This window comes from Lacerta agilis, chromosome 12 (assembly GCF_009819535.1).
Source record: "Lacerta agilis isolate rLacAgi1 chromosome 12, rLacAgi1.pri, whole genome shotgun sequence".
NCBI classification, from domain to species: domain Eukaryota; kingdom Metazoa; phylum Chordata; class Lepidosauria; order Squamata; family Lacertidae; genus Lacerta; species Lacerta agilis.
The window spans coordinates 55,622,885-55,642,818 of NC_046323.1; the positions used below are offsets into that span (position 1 = coordinate 55,622,885).

At 46.9% G+C, this 19,934-nt stretch overlaps 2 protein-coding genes across 2 annotated transcripts in view; one reads left to right on the plus strand and one right to left on the minus strand.

Annotated features, from left to right (window-relative positions):
* Positions 1 to 19,934, plus strand: part of LOC117056185 (zinc finger protein 208-like) — a 231,917-nt gene that overhangs the window by 154,658 nt on the left and 57,325 nt on the right. The window lies entirely within an intron of this gene.
* LOC117055926 (zinc finger protein 436-like) lies at positions 427 to 18,828 on the minus strand. Its single transcript, XM_033165876.1, has 5 exons — positions 18,675 to 18,828; positions 6,531 to 6,659; positions 5,059 to 5,163; positions 4,336 to 4,458; positions 427 to 2,482 (listed from the first exon to the last, which is right to left on the minus strand). Exons 1-5 carry the CDS (start codon positions 18,826 to 18,828, stop codon positions 1,098 to 1,100), a joined length of 1,896 nt encoding a protein of 631 aa, XP_033021767.1. The 3' UTR covers positions 427 to 1,097.

The window sequence follows — 19,934 nt, forward strand, 5'->3', positions numbered from 1 at the left end:
ACATGACCCAGAAGCTGTACGCCGGCTCCCTCAGCCAGTAAAGCGAGATGAGTGCCGCAACCCCAGAGTCGTCCGCAACTGGACCTAACGGTCAGGGGTCCCTTTACCTTTACCTTTAAAGTTGATTCCAACTAAACATTGGGGGAAACTTTCTGACAGCAAGAGCTTTTCGACACTGAAAGTGCTGGACTCTCTTTCCCCAGAGGTCTTTAAAAAGAGGTTGGATGACCCCCCACCAGCGATTCTTGAACCGGGATTCCTGCATTGCATGGGGTTGGGCTAGATGACCCTTGGGTGCCCCTTCCAACTCCACAATTCAGTTTCTAAATTTAAGAGCCCCTAGAGTGCCCCTGGATCAATACCCTCTTGCCCACCCGCCTCAGGGTCCAAACAGAGGCGATTTCCCAAGCAGTCACATTAAGCCACTTTCGATTTAGTCATCGTAGGTTTATTTGCTTTCAGCTATCTCAAAAACTGTACCAGGGGAGGGGGGAAGAGGGGAGTTTTTGCTACCTTTTCTGTCACTCTACTGCTTGTCCTTCAACCACCACTTTAATCTTCTGATGTACACACAAACGAACATTTCCTCGAAGCGACTCAAACCTAGTATTCGAGCTATTAAAAAACATTAACGAATTTGAAACGAGCCTATCAATTTATCATCCCGATTCACACACACCCTCCTCTTCCCCCCGCCCTTGATAAAACCACCGACCCAAGCAAAATCCCCCTAGCCCGCCCTCTGCGTCCCCCACGGGGCAAGTACATCGCTGCTCACAAACTCTCCGAGAGTTTGGGAACCAACCAAGCTGCAATAGCTCCTGTTTGCTACAGCGAGGAAGACGTTAACAGACAGCTGTCAGTCCGCTGGGGCAAGGCCTGCAGTTACAGCTTTGTCCTGAAGACGTGGCCCATAGCCAACATTTGCAGACCCACGGCCCGGGCGCCCCACAAAAGAGGGAAGTTTCCTCTGCTCCGTTCATCTGCCCGTCTCTGGGCGCCAACCCCTGCGAGATCTCCGGGGCCAGGAGGTCCTCCAGCTGCCCGCTTAACCGATAAATTAAAACAGCCCCTTCTCTCTCTCCCCTTGGGTCCTGCTAAGGGTCTGTGAAGCCCGCCTCCTGTTTGAATTTTGCCAGGGTCTCCATGGGCGAGCAGGTGAGCAGCAGGGGGTGCACCTGCAGGAAGGGGTTCAGGTTCCCCCCGTCGTCTCCGTAGCACGGCAGCAGCCGGCTCTCGGCGTGCGCCGCCTGGTGCGCCTTGAGCTCCTTGCGCTGCCCGAAGACGGCGCCGCACTCGGTGCAGGGGTAGACGCGCTCGACCGTGTGGGTGAGGTGGTGCGTCCGCAGGTTCCCCTTGTACTTGAAGCTCTTCCCGCACTCGAGGCAGGTGAAGGGCCTCTCGCCGGTGTGGATGCGCCGGTGTTTCATGAGGGTGGTCTTGAGGTTGAAGGTCTTGCCGCACTCGCCGCAGACGAAGGGCCGCTCGCCCGTGTGGATGCGCTGGTGGGTGATGAGGGTGCTCTTGCGGTTGAAGCTCTTGCCGCAGGCCGTGCACTCGAAGGGCTTCTCGCCCGTGTGGATGCGCTGGTGCTTGATCAGCTCCCCGTTGTGGCTGAAGCACTTGCCGCACTCGCCGCACGCAAAGGGCCGCTCGCCCGTGTGGATGCGCTGGTGGCGGGTCAGGTCCCCGTTGCGGCTGAAGCTCTTGCCGCACTCGGAGCAGCCGAAGGGGCGGTCCCCCACGTGGATCTTCTGGTGGAGGATGAAAGTCTTCTTGGCGCAGAAGCCCTTCCCGCACTCGCCACAGACGAAGGGCCGCTCGCCGCGGTGGATCTTCTGGTGCGTGACGAAGTTGGCCTTGCGGTTGAAGGCCTTGCCGCAGTCGGCGCACGAGTAGGGCTTCTCGCCCGTGTGGATGCGCTGGTGCAGCACGAAGGTCTGCTTGGAGCAGAAGCTCTTGCCACACACGGTGCACTCAAAGGGCTTCTCGCCCGTGTGAATGCGCAGGTGCCGCATCAGGTCCCCCTTCTGGCTGAAGCTCTTCCCGCACTCGGAGCACGGGAAGGGCTTCTCCCCCGTGTGCACCCGCAAGTGCGTCACCAGGTTGCCCCGGTGCTGGAACCGCTTGCCACACATGCTGCAGGCAAAGGGGCGGTCGCAGGCCGCGTGGCTCTTTGGGCGCCGCGCTCCCTCGGGGGTGCCGGCAGGGTCCGGCGGGGTCCGAGGACGGGGCTTCTCCCGAGGGCTGCCAGAGCCTCCGGGGGCAGGCGGTTTCTTCTGCTCTGGGCCAGCCTGCTTTGCCCATTGGCTGCCACTGCCCTTGCCGCTGCGGACGCTCTGGGAGGCGGCGGCGGCTGCTTCCGCTCTCCTCTGACTCGGCTGGATGTCGCCATCTGGTGGTGAGGAAGGGAAAGGGCAAGACAAGAGCTTTAAAATGAAATGAAATTTATTACGGTCCCAGACCAGCTTCACACACCGTACTAAGCGAACATTAAAACACAAAAGAATTAAGTTTGAATTAACAATCGAATATAACAATAAACAATACGAATACGACAGCCATTAGAAATGTGGTTTAGGTCTTGGTCTCTAAAGTATTATCTAGAGTTTGCATCTTGGTAATACGGTACCACAGCTTGTTTCCAGGGTTTTATGGCAGCCGCACACAATTTCTCCACCCTTAGCATGATCTATGGATCCTTATCCTTTATCAGAGATTTAAAGCTATAAAATGTTTAAAAGTCCTTCCTCCCCCCCCAAAAAAGTCCTTTCTGTTGGGGATAATTCAGATGGAAATTCCCAGGTGTCAAAAAAGGTTATTTATGTCTGCCACTACTGCAGCCTGTGTTTTGTTAGCCCAAAAATGGAAACCGAGCGAAGTCCCAGCCAAAGAGGAATGGCAATTCTAGTTGACGGAATATGCCCAGCTTGCAGGTTTAACATATAGAATAAGAGAACAAGAAGAACATACGTTTAGAGAAGATTATAAACCATTTATTGAATATATTGGGGGGGGGGGTGGAATTGTGTACGCTTGAAAACTTTGGCAGAATTAAGATAAATTCAACCGTGTAAAGAAGTTTTGATGGATGCAATAATGGAATACTGAATGGTTTAGGTTTTGTAAAATACGCAGGGATTTAAGATATGTAAAATGAACCATGGAAAGAGAAGCAGGGATGTGAGGATGTGCTTATATTTTAAGGATGTTTAAATGAGTATTTTAAATTGTAAAACAGAAAGTTTAATAAAAATTATATATATAAGAAAGAAGGAGACAAGACAAGAGCCGGGCATTTGGCAGGAACCAGAATGCTTCTGCAGAAGCAGCACAGCTCAGTTTGTAGCACCTTAGAGACCCACTAAGTTTGTTCTTGGTATGAGCTTTCGTGTGCATGCACACTTCTTCAGATACACAACACGGATACCTACCTGTAAGTCTGTGACACAGAGTTGTATAGTTGGAAGGGACCCTGAGGATCATCTAGTCCAACCCCCTGCAAAGCGGGAATTTTTCTTCCCAACATGGGGCTCGGACCCACAACCCTGAGATTAAGAGCCTCGTGCTCTACCGACAGTTATCCAGGTGTTTTATGGCTTTTTAAAAAAGGCCTGTGTTTAATGCAAGGTGCATCATGGGAAATTCCAGCACTGCAGGGGGTTGGACTCCATGACCCTTAGGGTCTCTTCCAACCCCCCAGTTCTTTGATTCTATGAAATGGCTCTCCAACAGAACATCGGGGTGCAGCCAGTCGGTCTGCATGTATGCTTATGAGTTAGTATCAGTGAGCCTCTGAACATGCACAGACTGCGCGTTTGGGAGTATGGCGAGGCAGGCAGCTAAAGCAGCTAAGCCGAGGTTCGGAGAAGAGCAGGCAAAATGATCCAGGGGGTGGATGAGGAAACCTTGCAGCATTGGGGAGTTTTTAGTTTAGGGAAAAGGCAAATGAGAAGCAACATGATAGAAGCTTGTAAAGTTATTTTCTGGCCTGCAGAAAAGTGGCTGGAGGAAAGTTTTTCCTCCCTCTCTCCTAACACTAGAACTTGTGGAAATGGCAATGAATGTCGGAAGATTTGGGACAGGAAAAATAAAGTCCTTTGTCATGCAGCACATTGTTAAAACTGTGGAACTCACTCCCACTGGATTATTATTTGTTAAATGTGTATACCGCCCTATACCCGCAGGTCTCAGGGCAATTACAACGTAAAATCACAATATAAAAACACAAGACACCTAATAAAAATGATAACAAAGAGGACCTAATAGACAAGCGCACCCCGGGACACTCCTGCACTTCTCCTTCAGCCAAGATGGGAGAGTCACAGAACTCACCCATGAGAAGGGTGCCATGTGAAGCTCCTCTTCCTATCTCTCCCGGGGGGCACCCAAAGTCTTCCTCCTCCTCCTCCTCCTCCTCTGGCTCCATCTTCACAATAACGTCAGGTCGGATGTCGGCTAGAGAGAGAGAGAGAGAGAGAGGATTCGTCAGGGATTCTTCAGCTGCCATTCCTGCGTTGCACGGGGTTAGACTAGATGACCCTCAGGGTCCCCTTCCAACTCGCCAACCCTTTGGTTCTGTGAGGCAAGGAAATCAGCTGGCCTGCGAGGCTTGGCCATGTGCCTTGAGAGTCTTCCCCACGGCCACAACAGGTGACCCAGATGCCCCCAAAAAGCTTATTATAGCCCATGAGAAGAAGAAGAAGAAGAAGAAGAAGAAGAAGAAGAAGAAGAAGAAGAAGAGGAGGAGGAGAAGGAGCTTGGATTTGATATCCCGCTTTATCACTACCTGAAGGAGTCTCAAAGCGGCTCACATTCTCCTTTCCCTTCCTCCCCCCCAACAAACACTCTGTGAGGTGGGTGGGGCTGAGAGACTTCAGAGAAGTGTGACTAGCCCAAGGTCACCCAGCAGCTGCATGTGGAGGAGCGGGGAAGCGAACCCGGTTCACCAGATTACAAGTCTACCACTCTTAACCACTACACCCCCCACCACGGACGCCTCGCCCCTCGCCCCTCGCACCAAAAGCACCAAAAGCAGCACAGGCTTCCTGGACTCACAGGAGTCTGTGTCATCGCTGGATTCCCCGCCGCTGTAGTCCCAAGGGTCTTCTGCATACGAGTCGTCCTCGGGCTCCACCTTAATGACCACCTCCGGCTTGATCCCTGAGAGAGGAGAGAAAATCCAGGAGCCTCATTTACAGCTCTGGCCAGGTGCCCTCTTGGGGGTTGGGGGGCCCAGGCGGCCCCTCCTGCCTCTGACACACACTTCCGGACAAGGGGGGTCGGCACCCCGAAAGACGCCCGCAAATCCATACGCAGAAGGGAATCAGGTGTGGAGTGGCGTCTCCCCATTTCATCAAATTTATACACCTCTTAAGACTAAGAGAAGAGTTTGCTGGTTGAGGCCAATGGCCCGTCTAGTCCAGGATGCAACCAGGTGCCCCGCAGGGAAACGCTCAAGCAGGATTCACACACAAAACCAACCATCTCCCCTCCTGTGTTTTCCAGAAACGGGTATGCGGAAGCGTTTGCCAGAGCGCAGCCATCGATAGCCCTCCCCTCCGTTCGCTGTAAAAAGGACCCTCCAAAGCGGTTTGCAAAAAAGACAGAAGAATGATCAGCATTTTAAAACTTTCAAAAAGTTAAAACAGCAGACTCAGAACAGGTTAAAACTCACAGCGGCTTTCTAAACACCTGCTTCTCTAAACAAGAATGCTTTCGGCAAGAGCGGTGAAAATGCCCGCCTGGTGTCACTAGGCAGGGAGTTCCAAAGTGCAGAGGGGCTGTTTGTAACGAGGGGCTGTTTGTAACGAATGTGGAACAGGCATTGCGTGGCATGACAAAGCATTCTCCCCCCCCCATGAAAGGTACGTGGGGCCATTTTCGCTTCCTGGCTTTTAGGAAACGAACGGATTTCCCACAAAGCAGGTTACAGCAATCTAAAAACACCGTGTTGACGATCAGTTTGAAGCCGGAGCTGTTGCTGCGTTTGGCATCCGCCTGTCTGGAGAGAAAACGGGGGGCCCAAAGATGCCCCCCCCCACATGTGCTCAACGCCTCGAGGCGAACCTGACAGCCCAGGAAAAAGGGAAGAGTGAATTTTAACCTATTTTTTTAGCGTTTTAACTTTTCGTTACGTCTCAGACTATTATTGCATGTATATTTTTTTGAGCTTCTTGTTGCATCTTTCTGCAAACCGCTTAGAGGCTTCATGATTTACAACCATGCGATGTGCAGATTTTAAGAAATAAAGCAGGATTATGAAATGAACCTAACAGTCATGCACCTGACCCCCAGCCAGCACTGGCACCAGTGGTGGACTGCCCAATTCATGCCCGCAAGACCCTGTGGTGCCCGGTGCCTCCTGCCAGCCCAAGCCTTCCTTGAGGAGCACAAGGGGGCCAGAGGGCACCGGGGGCCACCCATAGCTGACTCCAGGGGGCCCCTCATCTTGCGCTGGGTGTCCTGGGGGGCTGCGTCGTGCACCCCTCCACCTGCCCCCCCCTGGGAGGAACAGCGGCCCCTCTCACCTGCCGGGGAGCCAGGAGGCGGCTCCCTCTCTGCTTCGGACGGGTCCTGGGGGCACCCGATGCGCAGCTCCTCCTCCGGCTCCACCTTCACCACCACTTTGCGTCCCGAGGGAGCAGCCCAGCCGGCAGCTTCAAGGAGGAAGAATGTTATATTGTGAATATTAATTTATTTGTGCAGCCGAAGCCGTTACCAAGAAACCCCACATGATACACAAGACAAAATAAAATGCATTGCACAGTTAAAATTGTTGTTGAAACCAGGCCTTCCGTCGGGTGGGAGTTTGCTTGCTGGAAGAATTTAACTTATCACTAAGTTGCCGTTCTAAAGGCAAAGCAACCCTGCTCACCTTTTCAGAGATGTGAGGGGCCCTGTCCCCTAATTATGAATAAATAAACCTTGCCCTCTCCAACATTTGCCTTTTGCTGCTGTCAGCCTCCTCTGGACTAAGGATAGGGGAGCCAGCTCCCTCTCTGAGTTGCATTGTGTTAGAACCTTTATTGTCAGTTAATTCTTCTTTCCCGTGTATCCATGTACTGACGGAGCTGGGGGTGTTTAGCCTGCAAAAGAGGAGACTGAGAGGAGATGTGTTGCTATCTTCGAATATCTCAAGGGCTGTCCCATGGAAGATTGTTTTCTCCTGCTCCGGAGGGTAGGACTCGAACCCGTGGCGTCAAGTTACAATAATGGAGATTCCGACGAAACATCAGAAATAACTTTCTGGGGGACTTCCGGCCGGACGAGGAGCCGAGAGGAGACGGGACTTAGCCCTCCGGGGAAAGTCCGGTTCTTTGTGAGGAAAAAGGGGTGTTTGCAGGGCGCCGCAACCCCCTAAAAGCCCCAAAAGGAATGTTTTGGGGACAGGGATCCCAACTGTGCTGAGGAGGTCTCTCCGCCACCGAGAAAACTCCCGTTTGGGAGGAAAGAAGGTTGGCGAGATTGAGGCGCCAGCACGGGACGCCATTTTCTGCTCACGGGAACGCAGCCTCAGGTCTCCACGGCTCTACGACCGATTCTCAAAAAAGAAGAACCCGAATTTGATGTAAAGGTCGGTGCTAAATTTAAATTTGGAATTTAATTCGGAAGACAGCGGGGTCTAAAAAGGAGGTCAGCCCCGACTGTGGTTATTTGTATATATACGGAGGAGCGCAAAGCCGAGACTGAAAGTAATTGATTTTGCCTATTAACGCACTACTAAAAACTGAAACTAATTGACTGATGAATTAGGATATTAAAGACTTTGAAGATTTATTATTTTAGTTTGTTTTGTTAGTTTTTGATGAACTATGGGAACCAGCTGCGATCGGGGGCTCTCCGGTAAAATTTACTGTCGCTTTTGAACGAACTGCGCAACGACAGTAAAGAGCACTAAAAACTTATTAAAACTGTTCAAAAGTAAGAAATAAAGTTCCCAGTACAGCAGCAACTGATTTGGGAGTTAGACTGGCTGACTACCCTGACCTTTAAGCATTTCCCTGATCTGCGTGAGTGCAAGAAAGGACTTACCCCCATCCGCGGACAGCGATCGCCATTTTCTGCTTCCCCTGACGCCTCACCCCCCCCCTCCTTTGGCTGGAGCGGTTTGGATTAGGCCGAGAGGCTGAAGAGTACGAGGTTTTTTTTTCCTGTTTTTTCCTGTTTTTCCCCTTTTCTTTGTTCCCCCTTTTTTCTCCTTTTTTTTTTCTCTCTTGTATCCTCTTTGAGAAGGACTCTGGTTGTCTGTTTTTTACCCTTTTTTATTCTTTTGGATTAGCCAGACAAGTGGCAGAAGCTGTTGGAATACCCCCTTTTTTCTTTTTTTTGTTGGTGGATCCTCTGTTTATATTTTCTTATTTTTTATTTTTTCTGGAGTGGCCTCTTCGTTTTTCTTTTTCTTTTTTTTTGGTGTGTGGATTAATCTCTCTTTGTCGTTGGAAATTGCTTTAAATCGGTTTTATAACCTAAGTTGGATTAGCCAATCAAGTGGCAAAGACTGAGACTGAGCCAACTAAAATTGAAAGATAGACTTGAAATATAATAATTGGACTGGACTGAGTAATTTATAAAGTGAATTTTAAATACTTTATGGTAATGTAATAATACTATAATAATTGGAATGAATGAAATTAAGTGAATTTTGATTAAGATATAATAATTTGGAAAGAATTAATAATTTAAATAAGAAAAAATAGAAGAGAAGAGATAAGATGGAGAAGAAAAAAGAGGGAACACCAGCAGATAGAAGAGGATCAGCAGACAGAAGACAAGAGGACTCCAAAGAAATAATAAAGATGTTATCAGAATTGAAAAAAGACATTAAAGAAATAAAGGAAAGTGAAAAGACTATGGAAGGGAAACTGGACCAGATGGAACAAAAGTGGGACCAAACAGCTAAAGAACTGAAAACTCAAGTGCAAGAGATTGACAAAAGAACCAAAAAGAATGAGGAAGGACTAAAGCGAGTACAAAAAGAGGTCAGAGAATTAAAGAAGGAAGAAGGGAAAATAAACAGCGACATTTCGGATATTAATAAAGCACAAGAGGACATGAAAGATTTGATTGCTATGCAAGAACTCAAACAGAGAGAGACTAATTTGAGGCTAAGAGCGGTACCTGAGACACAAGGAGAAGACATTGGAGTTAAAATCATCACGGAACTGGCACAATGGCTTGGAATTCAAAAGGAAGAATTGGCGGTGAATGTGGTGAATGTCTTTAGAATTAAAAGTAAAAACAAAAACGGGGAAAAAGGGAAGAAATTCCCTGGAGATTGTTTGATAATCTTTAAAGACAAATCAATAAGAGATATGATTTTGATGAAAAATAGAGAGAAAAAATTGTATATTGACAATACGATGATAATAGTATTTAAAGACATTCCAATTCATCTGTTGAAGAAGAGGACACCATACCAGCCACTGACACGGACGCTACTTAAAAAGAAAATAGACTTTAAGTGGGAATTCCCAGAGGGAGTTTCCTTTTACTACAAAGAGAAGAAGCACAAACTGAAAGGAATTTTGGATCTTACAAAGTTTCTCAGGAGATACAAAGAGTTGGACAAAGATGTGAAGGAGGTGAGGAGGGAGGAGGAGGAGGAGGGACAGGAGGAAATAGTAGAAGGAGCATGTGCCGCCCCGGTCCAGGGAGGGGGGGGAGAGGAAGAAGAAGAAGAAGATAATATTAATAAGGAAGAAGAAGGAGAAGTAGAAGAAGAAGAAGAACAGTAAATAGTAAACAACAGTAAAGAAACAAAAGAAACCCAAGATGGCGCTACGCGTGCTGTCTTGGAATGTGAACGGAATTAACCAAAAAAGGAAACGCAGTAGAATTGAACATATTTTGCAAAAGAAAAATCTGGATATAATCTGCCTGCAAGAAACACACGTTGCCAGGAAGCATAGAAGAATTTTGATTAAAAAGAAGTTGGGTAATGAATTTATTTCATCAGATAAGACAAAGAAAAGAGGAGTAGTGCTATACGTAAAACAAAATCTTGAATCGAAACAGCTGTTCAAAGATGAAGAAGGAAGAGTAATTGCAGTACAGGTCACGACACAGGGCGAAAAATTTATTTTTGTCGGAATCTACGCACCAAATGGTAACAAATCAGAATTCTATAAAGGTTTGGAAGAAATGTTACATGAATATTTGGATCAGAAGATTATAATTTTGGGAGATATGAACGGCGTGATCTCATTGGAGACGGACAGAAGAAGGAAGAAGATGGAATCAAAGGAAGGGAAGTTACCTAAGACGTTCTTCTCACTGGTGGAAAATTGCAATCTAATTGATATTTGGAGATTGAGACACCCATTGGAACGACAATACACACATTTCTCAGAACCAAATCAATCAAATGCAAGAATTGATTATATCATGATATCCAGAGAAATAGTACCGAGAGTTGAAAAAATTGAGATTCAACCCAGAACATTTTCAGACCATAATCCAATATTCTGTGAAATCAAGAAGAAAGAAGAAAAATCATTCAGATGGAGATTGAATGAAACCTTGCTAGACGATGAAGATTTAGAGGAAAAAACAAAGAAGAAATTAAAAGATTATTTTGAATTGAATTGGAAAAAAGAAACAAAGGATAGCGTCGTATGGGACGCATCAAAAGCGGTGATGAGGGGTTTCTTCATTCAACAAAATAGTATTAAAAAGAAGAATAGAGAAAAGAAAAAAGAAGAAATATTAAAACAAATTATGGAAAATGAGAAAAAATTGGCAGTAAAACCAAATGATACAAAAGCAAATCAAAATATTAAGATATTACAAAACCAATTCTCAATGATTGTAAATCAGGAAGTGGAATGGAAAATAAAATGGATGAAACAGAGATCCTTTGAACATGCAAATAAACCAGGAAAGTGGCTAGCTTGGCAAATTAAGAAGAGAAAAGAACAAAATACAATAAACAAAATACAAATCGAGGAAAAAGAAGTTGAAAGTCCATCAGAGATAAGAAAGGGTTTCGCAAAATATTATAGACAATTATATAAAAAATCTGGAAATCAAGATATTAATAAAATTGTGAAATATCTGAAAGGAAAAGAGGTGCGAAAGATAACGACAGAAATGAAGAACCGACTAAATCAAAAAATTGAAAAAGAGGAGATTACCAAAGCAATTAAAAATTTGAAAAGTGGGAAGGCTCCGGGACCGGATGGATTTACGGCAAGATATTATAAAAAATTTAGAGACATTCTACTTGAACCCTTCAAGGAAGTGATGAACAATATTTTAGAGAAAGCGGAAATACCAGACACTTGGAAGGATGCGTACATAACATTGATACCAAAACCTGATTCAGATTTGCTCCAAATCAAGAATTACAGGCCAATTTCGCTATTGAATAATGATTATAAGATTTTTGCTAGTATATTAGCAAACAGAATGAAGAATGTACTGAAAGAAATAATTCATGAAGACCAGGCGGGCTTCCTACCAGGCAGACAGTTAAAAGACAACGTAAGAAATATAATTAATATTATTGAATATCTGACTGTCAGGAATGAGAAGCAAGCCGCTATGATTTTTGTGGATGCGGAAAAGGCCTTTGACAATATTTCGTGGGAGTTTATGGTAAAGAATTTTGAAGCAATGGATATGGGAGAAAAATTTATAAGAAGTATCAAGGCAATATATTCACAGCAAAGAGCAAAAATAATTGTAAATAATACGCTAACTGAAAGTATAGAAATTGAGAAGGGAACAAGACAAGGATGTCCACTTTCACCGTTATTATTCATCTCGGTCCTGGAAGTCCTTTTGAAGACGATAAGGCAATCAGAAAGAATAAAAGGAATTACAATCGGAAAGACTCAACATAAAGTGAAAGCCTATGCCGACGACTTGGTACTGACAGTTGAAGAACCTTTAGAAAGCGCGAACGCAGTATTAGAGGAGATGGAAGAATTTGGTCAATTCGCAGGATTTAAACTTAATAGGAAAAAGACTAAAATCTTGGTTAAGAATATGAAAAATGGAGAAGTACAGGAACTGCAACAAAAAATACAAATTGAAGTGGCAAAGAAAGTTAAATATTTGGGAATATGGATAACACCAAAGAGTATTAATCTGTATCAAGACAACTATGAATTAACATGGAATAAAATTAAGAGAGACCTGGAAATGTGGGAAAGGATGAAACTCTCTTTACTGGGAAGAATTTCAGCGGTAAAAATGAGCGTGCTACCGAGAATGTTATTCTTGTTTCAAACAATACCAATAATAAAAGGGACAGCTGTATTCAGAGAATGGCAAAAGAAACTTTCAAGATTTATCTGGCAGGGGAAAAAACCCCGAATAAGATTTAAATTATTGACAGATAGTAAGGAAAGAGGAGGTTTTTCCTTACCGGATTTGAAGCTATACTATGAAGCAGCTTGTCTATGTTGGATAAAGGAATGGATAAATTTGAAGAAACCAGATCTTTTAGACCTGGAAGGACATGATAACAGATTCGGATGGCACGCATACCTTTGGCAAGAAAAGATAAAGGTACATAGAAGTTTTGGAAACCACATTTTCCGGAAGTCACTCTATGAAGTATGGGACAGATACAAAAACTTGTTGGAAAGGAAAACACCATGGTGGTTATCCCCAATTGAAATAATTAGTTTGAAAAAGACAAATATGAGTCAGAAATGGATAACTTATGAGACACTGCTCAAAAAAGAAGGTAACAAATGGAAATTAAAACCATATGAGGAAGTGAAAGAACATGTTAATAATTGGTTGCAGTACCATCAAATTAATGAAATGTTTAAAAGCGATATGAAAAAGACGGGATTTAGCGAGACAAAATCAAAGTTTGAAGTTGAAGTACTTAATAATGACTTTAAAGTACTTGCTAAGATGTACAAAATGCTGTTGGAATGGAACTTAAAAGATGAAGAAGTGAAATCGGTGATGGGCAATCGGTTATGTCCAATATCTTTTGCCCAGATTGGGCAAAAGATATTGGACATAACATTATGCTAGAAGACTGGGAAAAACTTTGGAGGGAAGGAATGAAATTTACGGCATGTACGTCAATAAAAGAAAATTTATTGAAAATGATGTATAGATGGCATATTACCCCAGTTAAACTAGCTAAGATGTATAAGTCAGATAATAAGTGTTGGAAATGTAAACAAAATGTCAGTACCTTTTTTCACATGTGGTGGGATTGTAAAAAGGTGAGAGTGTATTGGGATATGATATATCATGAGTTAAGAAAAATGTTGAGATATAATTTTGTTAAAAAACCCGAAGCATTTTTGTTAGGTATTGTAGGTACAGACATTGAAAAAAAGGACATCAGACTTTTCCAATACGCAACGGCGGCAGCTAGAATCCTTCTAGCACAAAAATGGAAACAAGAAGAATTACCGACGAAAGAGGAATGGACAGTGAAATTGACTGAATACGCAGAAATGGACAAACTAACGGGAAGAATCCGAGAGCAGCGGGACCAGAAATTCATCAAAGACTGGTTAAAGTTTACGAACTATTTGAAAGACAATTTACATTTGAATACGTTAATAGGATTTCAAGAAGTTTTGTAGTGAATGTGTAGAACTATTATTGTAAGTAGGATAGTAAAGTAAGGGAACTTTTTTTTTGAAAATGTAAGCAATGGTTGATTAAAGAAGTATAATATTAAGTTAAAATTTAGAAAACCACCTGAAGGGACTGACGGAAGTCACGGCTTGGTAGCCAAATGGAAAATATATGAAAATGTTTGTTAAGGATTATTGTAGTATTTTAGTGTAAAAATAATAAAAATTATATATATATTAAAAAAAAAAGAAATAACTTTCTGACAGTTAAATGATGTTCGACAGCGGAACGAAGTGCTGGACTCTCCTTCCTTGGAGGTTTTTCAAGAGAGTTTGAATGGCCATCTGTCTCGGGTGCTTTAGCCAAGATTCCTGCATTGCAAGGGGTTGGACTAGAGGACCTTTGGAGTCCCTTCTATGATTCCAAGCCTATATTGATTTATTTTCTGCAATACTGAATTTATTCTGCGTTGGCCAAATTGCTGGGGGGGGGGAGTTGTTCATTTTTGGATTTGTCAAAACGTTTTGCATATTTGCATTTCCAATGCTCTGCATTTGGAGGTTGGGGTTGTTTGCCGTTAGCCGCCTTGGGCACGGCTCATGGTGGGAAAGCGTGAGGTTTGGAGCTTTCAGGGTTAAATAAGCTCAACAGTATGCCCCTCCCACAGGGAAGATGTGTCACAACATCCGGGGTATCTGCTGTATGCGATGTCTACGTGATTTGTGACGCACTGTTTATTGTCAAGTCTTACTTTCGGTTTTCAACCGGAGCGGAGATGTCGTCCGTAAGCCTGGGAATGTCCGTTGATTTATGCTTGCAAATAAAGCTTGCCTGACTTGAAACAAGCTAGACTTTGTGGAATTTATTGCTGGCAGGCTCTGAGGCACGAGGCACACATACTGTTGCGCATGAAGAGGTTTGAAGTTTGAAGAACTCTGCAAAAGCACTGGAGAAGCAGGAAAGCGTGGCTGGACACCACTCCAAGTGCTAAACTGGTTATGAGGCTTTTCCAGTTTAAAACAAAAGCCCCAACAAAAAGTGACCTGCAAGTCAATCAAAGAATCCTGGAAACCCCTAGGAGGGTACCAACATCCAGCTAAACAAATCAGACCGAACAGGGAGTGTGTTTAGGCTCCACTCTGCATCCCTGCCACCGGCAAGCTGGGCTCCTGCGACTCACGGAGGGCTCAGGAGGGACGTCTTCCCATTACTTACCTGGGCTGGGGGGCTCCAGACTCTTGCCCTCCATCTCCTCTGCTGCGTGGGTGGCCTCCCCTCTGGGTCTGCTCCAACGGCTAACAGGGGCTTCGCATCAACACCACCTGCCCAGGAGGAAGGGGGGATTAGATTTGATTTATTCTATGCTGCGTGTCATTCCAATAAACCCCAGATTCCAAACAATAAATAACAACAACAACAACCAACAACCAACAACAACAACAACAACAACGTGATAGAACGTTTCAGAAGATGGGGCTGCTTGAGAGTAGTGGAAAATTGGATTTCTAAAATGTACGTGTTACTAGAATGGGATGCTAAAGATGAAATGGTTAAATCAACCGCAATACAATGCCCTAAAGACTTGAGTCATAATTTGGATAGGGTTTCTGGGGAGAAGTTATGGGGAAAGGATATGAAGTTTGCTGCTTTTTATACCCTTAGAGAAAATTATTTCAAAATTATGTACAGGTGGAATTGAACGCCAAATAAACTAGGCAAGATGTAGAAAATGCTGGAAATGTAAGCAGATAGAGGGGCCATTCCTCCATATGTGGTGGACGTGTAAAAAAGCGCAAGACTTTTGGGAAATGATATTTCTGTGTTCGCTAGATAGGCACGTGACAGGAGCTGAAGCTTGCAGAGTTTTCCTGCAGGTTTGCTCGAGAAAACTCTGCCAGAAACATGAAGGACGTCTGCATGCCTGAGTTCCAATGCTCAAAACGAGGCAATTTTAAGCCAGACTAAAGTAAGTCTTTGTAACTGAATTACCATTTTAAGCCTGCATGGACATAGCAGCTGTATCTGGTTCTGTATTCCGAGTGAGTAAATCAGTATTAAAAACTTGCTAAGTGCCAAATGGCTCCTTAAACCGAGGCTGCAGTTGCCAAAATGGAATGTCTGGTTACTATTTTGGGGCCAGGCGGCACTGAAGTCTTATTTTTCGAATGATGGACCGACTGTGATTGATTCTCATTTGTTAGCGGAGAAATTTGAGGGCTCCCTTGGACAAAAAACAAGGACACCAGCCAGGAATACCAGAGCAAAACAGCAGCCAGTAGGCTTGGTCTTTATTGAAGACTGTCGCGATGGGACTCCCACCCACCACCAGGTGGAACAAGATGGAAGCCCGAACAAAAGGAGACCCCAACTTTTATTAGCTGCTAATCCCCAGGTTACACCCCCCAGAAACTACATCACTAATACATCATGGAAGGGGAGGTCTGGTGGCAGTAATCTGAGCACCCTGGACCCTGCCCCCTGCCTCCTCTTGCCCTCCACCAAACACCCATCAAGTGAAACAAAAGAGATATTTACATTTCCCTGTTTCCCGGTCAAGTTAATCACACCCTTTAATAATGATGATAATAATAATAATAATAATAATAATAATAATAATAATAATAATAATTTATACCCCAGCCACTCTGGGTGGCTTCCAACAGAATATTAAAATACAATAGTCCGTCAAACATTAAAAGCCTCCCTAAACAGGGCTGCATTCAGAAGTCTTCAAAAAGTCTGGTAGTTGTTTTTCTCTTTGACATCTGGTGGGAGGGCGTTCCACAGGGCGGGTGCCACCACCGAGAAGGCCCTCTGCCTGGTTCCCTGTAACTTGGCTTTCCCTTCCTCTCCCACAACAAAATAAAATAAAAAATTCCTTCCAGTAGCACCTTAGAGACCAACTAACTTTGTTCTTGGTACAATACTGGAAGGCATTTTTTATTTTTTATTTTGTTTTGTTTTGACTATGGCAGACCAACACGGCTACCTACCTGTAACTCTCCCACAACAAACACTCTGTGAGGTGAGTGGGGCTGAGAGACTTCAGAGAAGTGTGACTAGCCCAAGGTCACCCAGCAGCTGCATGGGGAGGAGCGGAGACACGAACCCGGTCCCCCAGATTACGAGTCTACCGCTCTTAACCACTACACCACACTGGCTCTCAGGAAGGGAAATATCTAACGAATATACCGGTACCCTCTCTTCGCATCCCCCCCATAGAGGACCCCTGGGGTCTCTTCCAACCATTCAGTTCTGTGCTTCCGCAGTGGCCAGGACTCACCAAAGGGGAACGAGAGGCTTGGAACTCGCAGCCTCAAAGAGCCAACTTGCCTGGCGCACGGAGTCAACGCACCACAACGCTAAGCCCCACACGATGTGGGGGGGCCCGGCCACATCACTGGGGCCCTTGTCGCCCTCATCACCCCGTTGCCTGCTGTGGCTTCACTGAACATGTGCAGAGCTTCATCCCTGCGATGAGGAGAAACAGAAGGAAGAAGGGAGGATGGAAGGGAGGAAGGAATCACCTGAAAATTTGGGAAACAGCGAAGCAAATTTATTAGTTTGTTTGATTTGTATACTACCCTACATTTTAGGGTAGTTCACATCATAAAAATACAAAATAAAAACATTGGACAGGGTGAGCCTTGGGCCACTCCCAACTCCTCCAAAATACATAATAAAAACAAGAACGTATTTTGAAAGCACTGGACATTTTTCATTACTTTTCTTTCCCCTTTTCTTTAAAACTGCGCCTGCGCTGCTCACAGGATGAACTCCATCCCTGCCTGCGTTCTTTTGCGCATCCAACTAAATCCTCTGTTGGAATTAAAAAGGGGAGCCCAGGCATCAGGTCTGAGTGCAGGTATCTGGAGGTACAGGTTGGGACTAAGTTTGGCCAGCCACATTATAAGGAAGAGGAGAATCGGAGAATTAGAGAACAGTAGCTTTAAAAAATATTATTATTATTATTATTATTATTATTATTATTATTATTATTACTGCTTCATTTGTGAAAGGACTGCAATCCTATGTGCTAAGTTTTCAAATCATAAGACAGGCACCTGCTGGATCAGGCCCAGTGAGCCCAGCATCCTGTTCTCTCAGTGGCTGACCAGATGCCCAAATGGGAAACCTGCAAGCAGGATCCGAGCCCAAGAGCCATCCCTGCCTCCCGGTAGCAAGAGACTCCTCCACGGCAGTCCTTCAAGCCACAACTGAGAGCCATCTCCTCGCAAGATCTCTCTTGCTCCACCTCCACCTCCATTTATTCCCTGCCTCCAGGCAGCCTCCGCACTTTGGGGAACAGCCCGGCCCTCGCCTCCCTTTCCCAACCCGCCTGCTCTTAGGGAAACCGAAGCAGAGACCCTTTGCCCGAGACGCTGCCAACGGGGGAACCCTGGAGAGGTGTGGGGTGCCCAGGAGTGTCCTTGCATGCAGGCCTGACCTCACCAAACTTCAGCTGCTGGGAGGCAGTTGTGAATACCAGTTGCCGGAAAATACACAGGTTAGGAGAGTTGCATTTGTGCTTGCAGGATCCTCACAACAGGGGCATCTGGTTGGGCTCTGTGAGAACAGGAGGCTGGGCTATATGGGCCCCCCTTTGGGCTGATCCAGCTTCAAGGCTCCCCATATGCAAGTTCTTCTGTGGTGGCAGAACCTCCATGCCCAGGGACAGTCTACCTCTGAATTACCAGCTGAGGGGGAACAATAGGAAAATACTGTTGTGCTTGGGACCACCTGATTCTGGGCTTCCCATAATAGGCAGCTGGCTGCCCCCCTGGCATTTTGACCTCCTGCCCTCTGCTAATCTTATACTCAGTTTAGGGTATGTCTATTTAGGTCCATCCCTTTCCATTTCTGCAAATTTAATTCCCCACCCAAGCAAGGTTGGGGCCTTGGCAATTTCACCCTCCTCCAAGTCACTGGTGCTGAACCCCACACATAAAAAGGTCCCGGACGGTTAACACATAGAGCCGAGCTGGGCGGAGGCTTCCCAGGAGTGCGCGAGTGGCACTCTGCACATGCCCAGCGGCCCTCTCGTCCTCAGGGCTGCTACCGAGTCACCTTCCCACCCGCCCGCCCGCCCGCCCACTGTGCTGCACGTGGGAAACCTGGTCCTCGGGATCGGTGCCCAGCTGGGTCAGAGCAGCCCTGAACCCAGGCGAGGTTCGGGGGCTCGGAGGACCTCCTGGAGCGGGCAAGGCGGGCATCCCCCGACGGGGCGGGCGGCGGAGACAGAAGAGCCTGCGCCCCCTTCGGCCCCATCCTGCAGGCTCAGGGGGGGGGGCGCAATCCCTCCGGCTTCCCCCCTTGCAGAGCAGGGCCGCCCCCTCGAAGGGCAGCCGCGCTCCTTCGCCCCCTCTGCCCGGCTTGGATGCCCCCCCCTGCTGAGTGGGGTGGGGGTTTCGCCAGGGGCTTTTATTGCAAAAGGGGGGGGGGCGCTTACCTGGCCTGCAGGGGAGAAGGCGTGGGGGGCGGCCTCCCCAGCAAAGGGGGCGGGGGGGCAACCTGGCCAGCAAGAAGAGGAAGGGGGGCAGAGCTGGCGCCTGTGCCCCCTCCGCGCCCGGCCGGCTGCTGCCCCTCGGGCTCTGCCTGCCTTTGTTGTGGGCGGGGGGAAGACTACAACTCCCAGCAACCCCCGCGCCGGCGACGTCGGGGGGAGGGGTCTGGAGGGGGCGGGGGGAGCGACGGCGGCAGCTCCCAACTCTCCGCCCCGAGGGCGCCCGGGAGAGGCAGGCAGGCTCCTTCCAAGGGGGCTGCTGCAGCCCCCCGCCCCCAGATTTCCCTCTTGGCCCCCCCCAGCCAGACGGGAGGGGGCGCCCCATGGTGGAGTGGGGAGGGACGACGGAGCTGCGCCTGGTGCTGGATCTCTGGGTGCCTTGGCTCCTCCGGCTCAGGGGGGCAGGCAGGCAGGGAGGGGCCCGCTGTGGGGCAGAGGCGACTTGGCCCCATTCTTCAGTCGCCGGCTGCTGGACCGCTGCCCTGGGCTCCGCCTGGGGCTGCCCTGGAAGCAGAAACTTCTGCTGGTCCCAATCACATACTACTCGGTGGGGCTGGCGTTTTAAATCACGCAACAGCCAGTTTGTTTCGGGGTCCCAATTCAAGGTGCTCAAATTACCCTTTGAAACCCCCAGTAGTTTAGGCCCCCCCCACCTTTGAAAAGCACCTCCTTCCTATAGACTCCCCTGCGGGCTGAGGAGGAGCCCCACTTATGCACAAACCTAACTCTGCAGCTGGATGATCATGGATCTCGCCCCACCCCCCAAAAAAGGGTTGTTGTTTTTTTAAATGCTAATAATGCCCATTACTCGTATCTATGGTGCAACCCCAATTTGGAATGACAGTTCTGGTCGCCTCACTCCCAAAGGGAT

Excerpts from the sequence above, each read along its gene's own strand:
- LOC117055926 (XM_033165876.1), bottom strand. The coding sequence starts at position 18,828 with ATGGGGCCGAAGGGGGCGCAGGCTCTTCTGTCTCCGCCGCCCGCCCCG. Across the intron at positions 4,459-5,058 it reads CAGCGATGACACAGACTCCT|CCGACATCCGACCTGACGTT; the intron begins GTGAGTCCAGGA and ends CTCTCTCTCTAG. Across the intron at positions 2,483-4,335 it reads ACATGGCACCCTTCTCATGG|TACGGTGTGTGAAGCTGGTC; the intron begins GTGAGTTCTGTG and ends ATGTTCGCTTAG.